General features: G+C 42.4%; 2 protein-coding genes across 3 annotated transcripts; one reads left to right on the top strand and one right to left on the bottom strand.

Annotated features, from left to right (window-relative positions):
• Window positions 1-3,193: 3,193 nt before the first annotated feature.
• LOC123408245 (pentatricopeptide repeat-containing protein At4g19890-like) lies at window positions 3,194-7,017 on the top strand. Its single transcript, XM_045101397.1, has 5 exons — window positions 3,194-5,342; window positions 5,444-5,539; window positions 5,670-5,719; window positions 5,813-5,988; window positions 6,421-7,017. The coding sequence occupies exon 1, from the start codon at window positions 3,194-3,196 to the stop codon at window positions 5,249-5,251; it is 2,058 nt and encodes a 685-aa protein (XP_044957332.1). The 3' UTR covers window positions 5,252-5,342; window positions 5,444-5,539; window positions 5,670-5,719; window positions 5,813-5,988; window positions 6,421-7,017.
• A 331-nt stretch (window positions 7,018-7,348) lies between these two features.
• On the bottom strand, window positions 7,349-13,780 carry LOC123407798 (LRR receptor kinase SERK2-like). 2 transcript variants are annotated; one of them, XM_045101017.1, is made up of 12 exons: window positions 13,129-13,780; window positions 11,727-11,930; window positions 11,038-11,170; window positions 10,674-10,745; window positions 10,232-10,375; window positions 10,092-10,163; window positions 9,877-9,942; window positions 9,711-9,778; window positions 9,476-9,613; window positions 8,999-9,346; window positions 8,302-8,696; window positions 7,349-8,017 (listed from the first exon to the last, which is right to left on the bottom strand). In XM_045101017.1, exons 2-12 carry the CDS (start codon window positions 11,794-11,796, stop codon window positions 7,694-7,696), a joined length of 1,830 nt encoding a protein of 609 aa, XP_044956952.1. In that variant the 5' UTR covers window positions 11,797-11,930; window positions 13,129-13,780; the 3' UTR covers window positions 7,349-7,693. The 2 variants fall into 2 exon arrangements, with proteins under 2 accessions (XP_044956952.1, XP_044956953.1); XM_045101018.1 differs by lacking the exons at window positions 11,038-11,170; window positions 13,129-13,780 and having other exon boundaries at window positions 11,727-11,816.
• Between the last annotated feature and the right edge of the window lie 751 nt (window positions 13,781-14,531).

Here is a 14,531-nt window from a genome sequence, read left to right as displayed (position 1 = left end):
TCCTAATGATGTGATCCCGTTATCAAGTGACAACACTTGCCTATGGCCAGGAAACCTTGACCATCTTTGATTAACGAGCTAGTCAACTAGAGGCTTACTAGGGACAGTGTTTTGTCTATGTATCCACACAAGTATTGTGTTTCCAATCAATACAATTATAGCATGGATAATAAACGATTATCATGAACTAAGAAATATAATAATAACTAATTTATTATTGCCTCTAGGGCATATTTCCAACATTATCCCATGTCCTCAGGAACAAAAATAACTACTCACAAAGCATAATCATATTCATGACCAGAGAGTTATTGATTAGCATCAAGGATTTGAACATATAATCTTCCACCAAGTAATCCAACTAGCATTAACTACAAAGAGTAATTAACACTACTAGCAACCTTACAAGTACCAATCGGAGTCGTGAGACGGAGATTGGTTACAAGAGATGAACTAGGGTTTGGAGATGAGATGGTGCTGATGAAGATGTTGATGGTGATGAGTCCCCTTCGATGAGAGGAGTGTTGGTGATGACGATGGCGAGATTTTCCCCTCTGGGAGGGAAGTTTCCCCGGCAGGACGACCCTGCTGGAGCTCTAGATTGGTTCTGCTTAAGTTCCACCTCGTGGCAGCGGCGATTCCTTCCGAAAGCCTCCTCTTCATTTTTTTTCTGGAACGAAACCGTGCTTATAGCAAAAGAGGGGAGCCAGAGGGCCAACAGGGAGCCCACAAGCCCCCTAGGCGTGGCCAGGGGGTAGGCCGCGCCTAGCAGGCTTGTGGCTTCCTGCTGGCTCCCCTTTGGTACTTCTTCGGTCCAGTATTTTTTATAAATTCCAAAATAAATCCTCATTGATTTTGACGGCTTTCGGAGTTGCGGAGAATAGGTATCTCAAACTTGCTCCTTTTTCAGGCCAGAATTCCAGATGCCGGCATTCTCCCTATTCATGTAAACCTTGCAAAATAAGAGAGAAAAGGCATAAGTATTGTACCGTGAAGTGTAATAACAATAAAGCAATGAATATCAACATGAAAGCATGATGCAAAATAGACGTATCAATGCCTCCCTTTTCGTCTATCATCAGGGAGCTACTACCGCGTACCTATTGCTTTATGCTGACGATATCATCCTGACGGCACCCTCTCTTGAGATCCTTCAACAACTCACATCTTGCCTTCGTGTTGAGTTTGCCCTCAAGGATTTTGGGCCGCTACATTACTTCCTCGGTATTGAGGTGGTCACACGCGTCGATGGCTTCTTTCTGCATTAGTAGAAGTACACTTATGAGCTTCTCGAGCGAGCTGGCATGCTTAAGTGCAAGCCCGCTGCCACACCTATCGACATGAAGGCTAAGGTCTTTGCCATGGAGGGCTCTCCCGCACATGACACAACGTTCTATCGCTCCATTGTTGGTGCCTTGCAGTACCTGACATTGACATGCCCGGACCTGCAATACGCTGTTTAGCACGTGTGTCTCCATGTGCACTCTCCGCGTGATTCCCACTGGACCTTGGCGAAGTGCATTCTTCGGTACATACAAGACACTATGTCAGTAGGACTCATGCTGACAACCTCCGCCTCTACGGACATCGTTGCCTATTCTGATGCGGACTGGGCTGCCTGCCCGGACACTCGTCGTTCTATATTAGGTTACTGTGTCTATCCTGGCCCCTCGCTGATCTCATGGTCGTCCAAGCGACAACCCACGGTGTCTCGCTCGAGCGTAGAGGCAGAGTTTCGGTCAGTGGCCAATACCGTTGCTGAGTGCTCTTAGCTCCACTAGTTGCTCCAGGAGTTGATTTGTGATGTTCACAAGGCCACGATCATCTACTGTCATAACGTCTTTGCTATGTACTTTTCCGCCAATCCTGTCCATTATCGCCGAACAAAGCATATCGAGCTTGATATTCACTTTGTTCGTGAGCAGGTGGCCCTTGGGCGTCTTCGGGTACTCCACGTCCCCATCGCCCAACAGTTCGCCCATGTTATGACAAAGGGGCTACGTACTTCTGCCTTCGAGGAGTTTTGGTCCAGTCTCTGCGTCTCTGGCGACGCTTCGACTGCACGGGGGGGAGGGGGGTGTTGAACATACATTATCTGTGCACACGTATAGTACTAGGGTCTATGTAATTTGTACTGCCGCGCCTCCTCTCTCCCACGTATATTTGTATTCCTTGAGAGACAAGTAAAGGCCGGCCCTCCTGTACCTATATACGTGTTTGTGCACACAATCAATTATTGTCTATGCATGCAAACTCTAACTTACAGTTTACATCTTTAAATAAAATCATGTGTTGGAGTAGTATCTTTTTTATGATGCGGAAAATATGCTTGTGCATAGAATCAATTATTGTCAATGCATGCAAACCCTAACTTATAATTTACATCTTTAAATATACATCTTGTGTTGGAGTTGTATCTTTTTTATGATGCGGAAAATATTTTTTGGTGATGTAAATTATACATCTAGCACCTTTACATATTCAAATATATGTATATCTTGTGCTCGTCGAGTGAGATTTAGGATGTGTTTGGTAGCATTCTCAACCTAGCATGGTTGTTCCATTCTGATACTTACTGAATGTAGACACACTGAGTGCACGCATTTGATGTTATTTGATAGTGGTGTATGTGTCGAGACATGTTAAACTGAGAATTTATTTGGCAGCTGGCATCTGTTTAGACATGTCGGTCGATACTGTAGCAACTGATATTTTCAAATAAGTGAACTATTTTTTGTAACATTTTTTTTTGAAATTCTTAAGTTTTTTTTGATTTTTTTTAAAAGTTGAAAGTTTGATCTTTAAAAAAAAAAATCTGTTTTTGGATTTTTTTAAAGTTGGAATTCTGTACATTTTTTAAATTTTTTAATAAATTTTGAAAATCTAAACATTTTTTTAATCAAATTTTAACAATCAGGACATTTTTTTGAAAAATTGAATAAAATTTGAAAATCTGAACAAGTTTTGGTATTCTAACATTTTTTTAAAATTAAATTTTTTTATATTTTTTTTGAAACACATTATCCTCGTTTTGTTCATGCATGCTGGAAACGGTTGAGCTCATGCACTATATGAGTATATTAGCAAAAAAAACAACATTTGCATGGACTCTCTGCCTTTCCCCGCTAGTTTTATACAGTAGTATTTCAGAGAGTAGGAAAGGAGCAGCAACAGCAGAGCAGGGGGAAGCTCCATGCAGATGCTCTCTCGCCATCGCCATCGCCATGGGCGCCGCCTCGTCCATTTCGTGCTCAAGCCCCCACCTTTCTCCACCACCAACGCCGCCAGCGCCCCGCCTCCGCCTCCGCCTCCCGTCTGCACCCCAGACGCCGCCCCCCTCGTCTTCTCGCTCCGCGACCACGACCCCGGCGCGCTAGCCCCCGACGACGCCATCGCGGCACTCTCCTCCCTCGCGGAATCCGATGGCTCCGCCGCGGCGCTCGCGTTTTTCCGCCGCCTGGCTGCCCGCCCGGACGCGCGCCACCTCATGCGTCTCTACGTCACCGCCGCGACCGCCTTCGTCGCGAGGGGCAGCCTCCCCATGGCGCACGAGGCCATGCGCCGGATGGTCGCCGCCTTCGCCGAGGCGGGCCGTCTCCCGGAGGCCGCGGACATGGTCTTCGAGATGCGCAGCCACGGGCTTCCCTTCTGCGTCGAGACGGCCAACTGGATCCTCACGGCCGGGCTGCACTCCAGGAACTTCGCCTACGCGCGCAAGGTGTTCGACGGAATGGTGACCCGTGGCGGGGTGTGCCCTGATGCGCGCAGCTTCCGGGCGCTGGTCTTAGGGTGCTGCAGGGAAGGCCGGGTGGAGGAGGTGGAAGCCTTGTTGGCCGCAATGTGGGGGCAGGGATTCTGCCTGGACAACGCGACATGCACGGTGGTCGTGCGCACCTTCTGCAAGAAGGGCCGTTTTAGGGATGTGTCTGGGTTCTTCAGGAGGATGCTTGAGATGGGCACCCCACCGAACGTGGTGAATTACACTGTGTGGATTGATGGTCTGTGCAAGAGAGGGCATGTCAAGCAGGCGTTCCGTGTACTGGAGGAGATGGTCGGAAAAGGATTGAAGCCGAATGTGTACACACACACGTCGTTGATCAATGGGCTCTGTAAGATTGGGTGGACGGAGCGGGCGTTCAGGCTTTTCTTGAAGCTCATCAAGAGTAGTTCATACAAGCCGAATGTGCATACGTACACTGTGATGATTGGAGGGTACTGTAATGAGGGTAAGCTTGCTCGAGCTGAGATGCTTCTTGGAAGGATGCTTGAGCAGGGGTTGACACCAAACACAAACACATACACTACGCTGATTAGTGGCCACTGCAAAGGAGGCAGCTTTGATCGTGCCTTTGAGCTGATGAATAAGATGACTCGTGAAGGCTCCCTGCCCAACATTTACACATACAATGCTGTCATTGATGGCCTCCTCAAGAAAGGAAAAATTGAAGAGGCCTACAAGGTGCTCCGGAGGGCCACTACTCAAGGGCTTGAGCTTGATAAAGTCACATATACTATATTCATAACTGAACACTGCAAACAAGGTCACATAACATATGCTCTAGATTTGTTCAACCGGATGATTGAAAATGGTTGCCATCCTGACATAGAAACATACACCACCCTTATTGCTACATATTGCCAGCAGAGACAAATGGAAGAAAGCCAAAAGCTGTTTGACAAGTGTCTCGCGATAGAATTAGTGCCAACAACACAAACTTATACCTCAATGATTGCAGGCTACTGTAAAGTTGGCAAATCAACCTCAGCTTTGAGAGTCTTTGATACAATGGTCCAAAATGGATGCCTCGCTGACTCTATAACTTATGGAGCTCTAATAAGTGGGCTCTGCAAGGAATCGAGACTAGAGGAAGCACGTGCACTATATGAAGGCATGCTTGATAAACATTTGGTGCCATGTGAAGTAACTCCTGTCACTTTAGCTTTTGAATATTGCAGGAGGGAAAGGACAAGTGTTGCTCTATCAATCTTGGATAGACTGGATAAACGGCGACAGATTCACGCAACAAATGTGCTAGTTAGAAAGCTCAGTGCTATGGGAAATGTGGATGATGCAAGTCTTCTCCTAAAAAGGGTTTTGGATGGGGATTCGGCTGTTGACCGTGTAACTTATACTGGCTTCATCAATTCGTGCTATGCGAACAATAGACATGCCCTAGCTTCTGAAATATCTGACAAGATCTCAAAAAAACCCTCTAGCTTTCAAGAAAAGAATGCTACAGTTATTGCTTAGTTAGGGAGAGCAATCTAATTGCTTGCAACTGATATAGAAGAAATATTCTACAGTAGGTGTTCACTGTTCTTCAGCTTGCCATAGTAAAATGGTACTCTTTTCTTATATGTGCCATGACTCCTTAGAAAGTTCACAATACTTGTTCATCAAAATTCTGCTCTTGCATACTCACTGGTCTTATAATTCTTCCAGGACAAGATCTATATGACCTACTTCTGCTAGTGTATTGAGTAAGAACTGCTTGATGGAACGGCGTCCCCTGTGCATAAACATGTGAGAAGAAATAAGGTTTGTTGTTGATATGCTGAAGAAACTGTGATAGCCCAGCATTAGTTCTAATTTAGTTTGAGTCTAGATTTAAGTTGCCCGACGCATATTCTTGTATGATTTACCATTCTGAATGTTTCTGTTTGTACAGGAGAACAACTCTATGTTGGCGGTATTCAACAAAATCATATGCATATGAAGGTTATCTTTAATTTTCTGTACCCTATATTCCTACTTCTCAAGATATAATTTTATGCTATGCTTATTCATAGCAGTGAGTTGTTTCACTGACAGGTCATATTTTTTACAATCCGTCTTTGATACGCAGATCGGCAGATGGGTTCGTAAATTTGATCCTACGCTATTCCTACCAGAGTATATTGTTTCCTGTGTTGACGTGTAAATTCTGTATTTTTTTGCACCACATGGCCAAAAATTCAGCTGTCTCATTTCTCCTTCAGAAAATTCTTGTAAGAAGTTGCAAGGTTATGAAATTTATTCTCACTGTTATTCTGCGTCCACCTTAGACCATAGTTACTAGCTCTAATTTGCTTGATTACTATTCTTCACATGATCATAATTTAGTTCACAGCTTCCTTGTTCACATCCTTATTACTTAAGGCAAAAATTTTACAGGGTAGTTGTGTTTCTAAACGCAAATATGATCCATTTAACATAGTTGTACTGCAGATTTGAATGGTGCAGGGCATTTTTTTCTCGCAAAAGAAGGCGCATGCCGTAGTTCTCCTGAGTTTTGTTCCAGTTTCTGTCGACCTAATTAGGCGTTTTTTTTAGGATAGTTGTGTTTGTAAATGCAAATATTATTCATTTAACATAGTTGTGCTGCAGATTTGAACGTTGTGGATCATAATTTTTCATGAATTTTATTCTACTATCTGCAGACATGATTCTTGGTATCTGAACCTCACTCTTTGTTGATGTTGGCTGCCCTCACTGGCTGTCAAACTATTCCAGATACAGCAACTGCGTGCAGCTGGGCTTTGGATGGTTATCTTTCACGAGGGCTCTTAACCTAATCCCCAATGTCAAGCTGGTTGGATATCAGAAAATCTCTTGCAAAAACTGGGAACTGTCTAGTTAAAATATCTAACGATTGCAAGTAATACTGTGAAAGGCCCCTTCCAATAAAAGAACAACCTGAAAACTGACCAAAACAGACAAGTATGCTCATAACTCAGGAAATTCATGTCTAGTCAGCAAAATCTTGATGCTTGCTGGTATTTAAGGGGACTGGTGGCGCCTACACGGTTATGTTATAACTTATTATGCAATGTCAGCTGCACCACAGTTGTTGGCTGGAGTGAAAATGTCTCTCAGTCTTGATCTCTTGTGGGTTCTAAGTGGACATGTTTGATGTTGATCTCCATATGATCATTGTAATCTGCACATGTACGCTAACTTCTTAAGGAAAACCACTTCATCTAGATTGACGCCTGGCAACATGTTTCCTTGTATAATAAGTATATCTTCATTTTGCAGTTTCTTTGTGGGTTTTATCTTTATTGATGGTCACTTTCATTGCTCCAGTTACCCTTATAATTTCGGATTTTTGTGGGGGAAACAGATTGCTGTGCAGTTCTCTTATGCCATTGGTGGTTGGTTAACTTATCTCTAGTTTGGAATTTGAAAAATGCATGCTGCTGGACTTTTGGCTAAACTTTCAAGATATTACATGCCAAGCATATCTAATAAGCAATAATACAGTTGAAAAATAATTTTGGATAGGCTGGCCCTTACGTAAGGACTATATAACCCCCAAATTTAAATAATAAGCAATAATAGTCATCAGAAAATTTCTTATGCAAGGCGTAAAATAAAATATATCTGTTTATAGATTATATATACATATTAGCCTATCCCAACTTGTTTGGGACTAAAGGCTTTGTTGTTGTTGATAGATTATATACACACACAGATCTTAATAATGTTTGAGCTAGATGTCAAGTACAAAATTGTGTCCACATCACCACATACCAGGTACAGTTACTTGTACATAATTCTGTTAATGATTCTGTAGTCTCGCATAACTTTGTTTGATTCTGTACTCCAGATAGATAGCATCTATAAAAAGCACTTTTGAGTTCTGTATTTCCTTTTACTCTTTCGAATGAGGAAACAAGTGAACACCATGATGCGTTTTGATGATCTTGCAGCTCATCTGCCACCAGATAGCTCAACGGCTTCATAGATGTTCAGTGACTCCTCACTGAAGGTGAATAATTTGTGGTGCTGCTTATTTTCGTACAGCTGCCGACGGGTAAGTTCAGCTTGCTGCCACTCCTCCCACTGATCTTCCGGCACAAATTTTCCTTCCAGCATATTCACAACTTCTGACATAGCAGGGCGTTGACAAGGGTCAATGTTGGTGCAGAGGAGTGCTACTTGGATAATTTTTACTAGTTCTTGAAAGTCATATCCACAGTCTATATTGCGGTCTACGATTTCTTCCAATCGCCCTTCTTGCATCAACAATTTCACCTTCAGATTAATCAAGCAACCTCATATGAGTCAACTAGGTGAGCATGCAAGCCAAAATTCTACTGGAAAATGCAAGCCATTGTTCATACGGGACGTCTAAACATCTTCCATTCTCATACTCATACCCAAGCACCTAATTTCTGCCCATATTAATTATTAAGGTGAGCAACACTGACTGAAATTTCAGAATGCTTTTAGTTACTTAGTTTCATAAGCTTTCAGTAACATATATATTCTATTTTTGGGGTACTTGTAAGCAGTTCGGTAATGTATAGCTATCTTACTTGATCGATGAGCATGACCTCGCCAGCTCCTTCCAGGAAGTCGGGGAACATTGCACGCTCGCCTGTCACAATCTCTAATAACATAACACCATATCCAAATATGTCGGTCTTCACTGATGGCCTCCCGGTCTTAAAGTACTCAGGAGCTATGTGGCCCATTGTCCCACGGACCCCTGTCGTCACAGTGTTCCTCCCCATGTCCATCATCTTCGCCAGCCCAAAGTCTCCTATGACTGCTTCAAAGTTCCCATCAAGTAGGACGTTGGCAGCCTTGACATCACGGTGGATGATCTTGGGGTTGCAGTGCTCATGAAGGTATTCCAAACCACGGGCAGCTCCAAGTGCGATCCTCATTCTTGTCAGCCAATCTAATGTCGGTTCATTAAGTTCTATATCTGCGTATTGTTGAAGTTTCGTCAGCAGTATGTTGCACAAATGAATTATATGCTATATTATTATCATCTGAAAAGAACATATAATGAATATAGTGTCTGGTATAAAAGTTAAAGATAATTGAATTCTTCATGATTTCTGTTTTCTCTCTTGTTCAACACATATAACATGCACTCCAAGTTTCTGGCAATACACTACAATACAATTGCATGCATCAACTCAGCTGACACACCTAAAAAGAGACCAATTAAATAGACATATGAATAAACTCATGTGATGAAGAGATGTCTTAGCTTAGCAGTACCTCTTAAACGGGAAGCGACACTCAGATTTTCCATGAAGGGGTATATCAAGAGCCGCTCTGTCTGTGTCGTGCAGAATCCTATTAATCTTAATATGTTCTTATGCACAGCAATGCTTATCAATTCCACTTCTCTGAGGAAAGCCATTTCGCCTTCGGGACTTCCCACTTCAAACAGCCGTTTGATCGCAACCTTCTTGCTGTCTGGACCTGGAAGCACTCCTTTGTACACCTTACCGAAACCGCCCTTGCCGAGGACATTTTGCTCACTGAAATTATTGGTCGCAGTCTGGAGCTCTCGCCATGAGAAACGCTTTATCTGCCCAAACTCTAGGTTGTGATCATGCTGACCTAAAAATGTTGTAAATATTTATCATCTCTCGGTTGAAAAATGTTCAGAGTCCTTTCTGGTATGCTAATATCGTTGAAAGTTTAATTACAGTAATTTTGAAAATAATGTAGTGATCTTGCTGAACGAACCTGCAACATCAATGTATATATCAGGACGGTGGCGCATTCTTTGCCACCATAGCAGAAATAGAACTACAGAAACAATGAGAACGACTGCTCCGCCAATGCTTCCAAGAATCACCTTGACAGTGGTGTTGCTTGATCCACCTGTTGGTATTACCAAGCATTTAGTTTGACAATGTATCTAGTTTGTTGCTCCAAATGTAGGGTTCAATATGGATTGCTGTGTTGCTATCTAAATCACCTGTTTTATTAGTGCTCCCATTGCATGAAATTAAGTGCGGGCCACAATTCAAATGGTTGCCTGTATAGCTGAAAAGACTTGATTTCACTTATTATGTAAAACATAAAGTAGTACACATGAAATTGTTTGTATAATATATTCTGATAATACTAAAGATATTCCATACTTATATTGGGACACCTGAAGTAGCTGTTCTGGTATTTCACCGCTAAGGCTGTTATATGCGAGATTGCTGCAAAACACAATGAGTTATGATATATCATATAAGGATAATAGAGATATCCTTTATTTATATGACAAAGTAGTAACAATGAATATTATTGATGACTTTCACTATTAGGCAAGTTTTATGGATATGTCAGCATGAAAAGGTCAACTTACATATTATTCAATGATGAAAGATTTGACAAAGAATTTGGAATGTTGCCAATCAACAGATTTTCGCTTAGATCCCTGTCCAAGTTGTCACATTGTTAGAGTTGTGGTTCAGTCATGATAACATGACTAATGGGCTGACTTACAGATTTTCGAGTTCTGATAGAAGGCCAAAAGATTCAGGTATCGAGCCATTTAAGCTATTTCTTCCAAGTTTTAGAGTCATTAAGTTTGATAGGTTCCCTAACTCCTGTGGAATTCCTCCAGTTATGCTGTTGCCATCCAATAACCTGAAACCATATAATAATTAGAAAATGTCATCCATTTTGGAAGAAGAAGATTTATCTTTGACTAAAAAGGAGATTGGGATCATCCTGTGGTTACCGGATGATGGGAATAACTAAGCAGAAATTTGGAAACGAGCAGGAAATGTCTGTGAATGATTTTTCTCATTATTCGTTATTTCCGGATCTTTTCTTTGAATTCACTTACAACGAGAAACAACCACCAGCGTTTGGTGCAGCACTCTTTTTTATAAAGAATAATCTTGAAATGTAACATACTTGCAATAGTGATAATTGAACTTACAGCTGCTGTAAAGTTGTTAACGTTGCAATGCTGGGTGATAAAATTCCACTTAACCCTGAGGAGCTCAAAGTTCTGCATATTTAGAAATGAGAAACCAGGCACATAGTCAGGTGGACACAAGTAAATGCTATAGTGAACTTGTATTATAATAGTAAAAGTAGGAAATAGTAGAGCATGAAGAATGTGCTGTTGAAGTAAAACCCCTGTTCTGTTATGAGAAGTTTTTGAGTGATCTAACTAGAAGTTGGCATCAAGCACTTCATAATTGTTTTACTAGAAGTATTGAAGATCTCACTTCACTATGTTCATATGCCAGAATGTGAGTTTCTTGAAGTACGCATTTGAGATGATTTTTTTCACTTACATTCCAATAACCTTGCCATCTTGATCGCATCTAACATTATCAAAATAGCAGGGGCTCACTTGGTTATCGTTCCAGTCTTTCAAGACACCGCGGCTGTCAGTGAGCATCATCCTCATTTCATGCAGTGCTATGACTGAGATTAGAAAAATGTCATTTTGTTTGCAGTATTATGAGGTAGACACTAAATGCAAGAGAATGGAAAATGGCCAATCCTTCTTAGTTGACACCTGTTAAGTGTTTCACTCGCAATCTGGATAGCTTGACTGATGCAGAGCTAACCAAAGGTAGGCCACTTCATTGAAAGAAAATAATCAATATTCAATGAGAAGTGCTTTTACAGTTTCATGTTCCTCTGGAACAGAACTGCAAATTTCTAAGCAATTGAAGGAGTTGTTGATACCCACCAGCCACCGTTGGTGCATTAGTTTCTGTTATATTTTTTTATGCCCCAATTACGACACCAGAGTTCCGTAGGATTAATATGGCAATAATATTGTTGTATACGAAATATTCTTGTCTAACTACAAGGCAGGAAGACGAATCTCCAACTGATACTCCAGTCAAATAGATAGCTTGGAGTAAAAATAAAGTCAATTTAAACATGACATTGCCTTACTGAGTACCAACCTTGTAGAATAATGTTTTATGTGGCAAAGATATTTATATATGTCAAAATGTAAGGGCTTTACCTTGGATGTCAGGAGCTGCCAAAGATTTGAGGCACCCCAATAAAACTAATCCAAAAGCTAGTAGCTTCATGCCTTCTGAAGCTATTTTCAATTTGTTTTGTTTTTTGGGAGCAGAAACACTGCTCGATTTAATATGTATCTGTTTGCTCGACGGAACACAGAAGCACTCAATTTATTCCGGATCAGTGGCAGGTAGCTGCATTACTGAAAAGGAAAATGAAGTGCATGAGAACACCAACAGAGCGAACTGAGGAGAATGGAGATTCACAAAGAAGCCAGTAATTTACAGGGAGAAGTCTTACAAGACCTACAACTGAAAAGCATGGAGGAAGATTCAGGTTAAATAAATCCTACATCCAATGATGAAAATTGGGTTGAATCGCAACCTACCATCTTGATTGCTTCTCAATTGCAAACCATAGTGAGGTAACTGACTCTAAATGCTGGAATCTCAAACATAACGTGATACTTTGCTAGCTAAGAAGCATCTTGATATACGGGGGAGAAAATTTGAGCCAAAGTACACATGTTTTTTCCTGTCATTTCTTTTGCAGTAACATGGCAACTTCCCCAAATTAACAACTTGTTCTTAGTACTTATTAAGAACTTCAGTATCAAGATTCATGACTGATATCCAAAATGGACTTTGTCTCTCAGTGTAGACAGAGGAGGAGAGGTGTGGCCAGCAGCAGCAGCAGCTCTCTCGGCAATCAGCAGCCACACCACTACCAGGATCACTCACTTCAGCTACTCATTTTAGCTATGAGAACCTTTTCTAGGCGCGCTAGTAGCACGAAGCTAGCCACTAGCCACCGTCTCAGGAGCACCATCTCAACTCCAGCTCCAGCAGCACCTCCCCCGTGCACCACCTCAGCACCAGGACGAAGAAGCCCAGCTGCCGCCCGCTCAACCACAACTCCATGCCCTGCACATCGCCGCGGCCAGGCAGGAGCAGCACCACACCTCCACTGCACTCCGCAGCACCACTACCAGACAGCCTCTGCCCTGGCGCACCTCCCGGCAAGCTCACTGCCAGCCGCACGCCATTCCACGAGAGGACTGGCCAGGACGGGCCGCCGTGCGCAGCTGCCCTGCTGCCGCCTTCCCCCTTCCTGTCGGACCCCACCATCGCCGGCGACCACACTCAGTTTCCTAGTTCCTACTCATTCTAGTTCTGCAGGTGGAAGCTTCTGAGCATAATCTACCGCTCCAGCCATGCTCCAGTAGTGTCTCAGTGAAAAGAAACCTCCACAATCACAAGGGAAGCAATAGAACAAACAATCCCAGAGAAAGAAAACACGGGACCATTTCTTAGAAGATGAACGCGCACATCAGCTACTCTACAACCACAAGGAAGGCAAAGCAATCAAGTGAAGCAAAGAAGAAGCAGAGAAAGATTTACCAGGAAAGGGAGGGAGAAGCTTGTGGTGGTGCTGCCTTCCTTTGACATTTCTTCTTTGAGGTGTATGTTAGAGGAAGACTGGGAGTCAAGCTTTAAGCTCGGAGCGGAGTGTCCAGGTACTTGTTGCGGGAAGAAGCAATCAAGTCCGCTCGTCTCATTATATTGACATCTCAGATTGAATGCCCCACGGACTTCATGGTGACTGATTGATTCAGATTCCAGGCCATCCCCTTTGGATTGGGGTACCGAAAGTTTCCTGTTAGAGCTTTACCTTACGCTACTTAAGTAGCCGATTAGCAGATAGATCTTCTAAATCTCATGGCATTTATATGGGCCATACTACCTTTCGGCATAGGGTTTTACGCATGGAAAGAGCCAGTTGAGCATTTAGGTATCAGCATAGTGTTGAACTAAAATTATGGGAGTTGGTTGATCGGATATGAGCCAGATATGATTTCGAAAAGTTATAGGTGTTAGAACCCCAATTTTTCTCAAGGGGACTGTGCTTCCCTTCCCCATCGACTAGTATAAGCAGGGCATAATCACCTAAAGCGCCATGTATGTATTCCTTCATCTTTGTGCGCAACATCCTCAGCCAGGCCCCACCATCACCCTTTTAGGCATCTATGCTGAGGCTACTTTGAAAAGGCTCTCTTTTTTTGTACAAATTATTGGAGCTAGTGCACCAGCTAATCTACTCTATATTTTGTTGAAGAAACCAAGTGGGTTTGTTGGCTTCAGTCATCCTGCTGATGTCGATACAGTCGAATATGTCCCTGATCTTGAAACGACAATCTATGATAGACAAATTATAGGTCACTGTACACTGGCCTGTGCGTTAAATTTCCCAAGATGTGCCTTTCAAGACGAGGCACCACAAATTATCGGTTTGTCTATTACTGCCACTCAATTATTAGTATTGTTTATTACGTGTTGCTCTCGTGCATATTTTATTTTACCTTGCTTGTTGCTATCCCATCATAACTCTAGAATTATTATTTTCTTGATTATAATTTCATCCCAGTGATAACAAGCTATATTTTCTCACTAAATTTGGATGTTAAGCCATGCTCTGTTAAATCTGTTTATGTCACTTGTTGCTCCAAAGTTCCATTTCATTCACACAAAAGAATTATGTATACTGAGGGTGCAGTACTACGGTATGCATGAACTGGAGCCGGATTGCTATTTGGTTATACACAATGACGTTTATCTTCAGCCTGTATGGAATTGTTTTAATGTCGATTTTTCCCATTGCAAAATTATTTATTGGAAGGCTTTCCCAGGCTTGTTTTAAAAGATTAGCTCACCAATTTCCTTGTCTCTCAATTCACTCCTCGATCGTCTGAGGGAGGGAGGGGGAGATAGAGATAGAGATAGAGATAGAGAGAGAGGGGGGGGGG

Source organism: Hordeum vulgare, chromosome 7H (genome assembly GCF_904849725.1).
Source record: "Hordeum vulgare subsp. vulgare chromosome 7H, MorexV3_pseudomolecules_assembly, whole genome shotgun sequence".
In the NCBI taxonomy this organism is placed as follows: Eukaryota; Viridiplantae; Streptophyta; class Magnoliopsida; order Poales; family Poaceae; genus Hordeum; species Hordeum vulgare.
This window is presented reverse-complemented; position numbering and strand designations above follow the sequence as displayed.

What these genes read in the sequence shown, in the direction of transcription:
- LOC123407798 (XM_045101017.1), bottom strand. Translation starts at nt 11,796, where the DNA reads ATGAAGCTACTAGCTTTTGGATTAGTTTTATTGGGGTGCCTCAAATCT. An exon ending in GATGGCAAGGTTATTGGAAT is followed by an intron (nt 10,746 to 11,037) that starts GTAAGTGAAAAA and finishes CTAAATATGCAG; the next exon opens with AACTTTGAGCTCCTCAGGGT. An exon ending in AGGTCATGCTCATCGATCAA is followed by an intron (nt 8,018 to 8,301) that starts GTAAGATAGCTA and finishes ATTAATCTGAAG; the next exon opens with GTGAAATTGTTGATGCAAGA.
- LOC123408245 (XM_045101397.1), top strand. Translation starts at nt 3,194, where the DNA reads ATGCAGATGCTCTCTCGCCATCGCCATCGCCATGGGCGCCGCCTCGTC.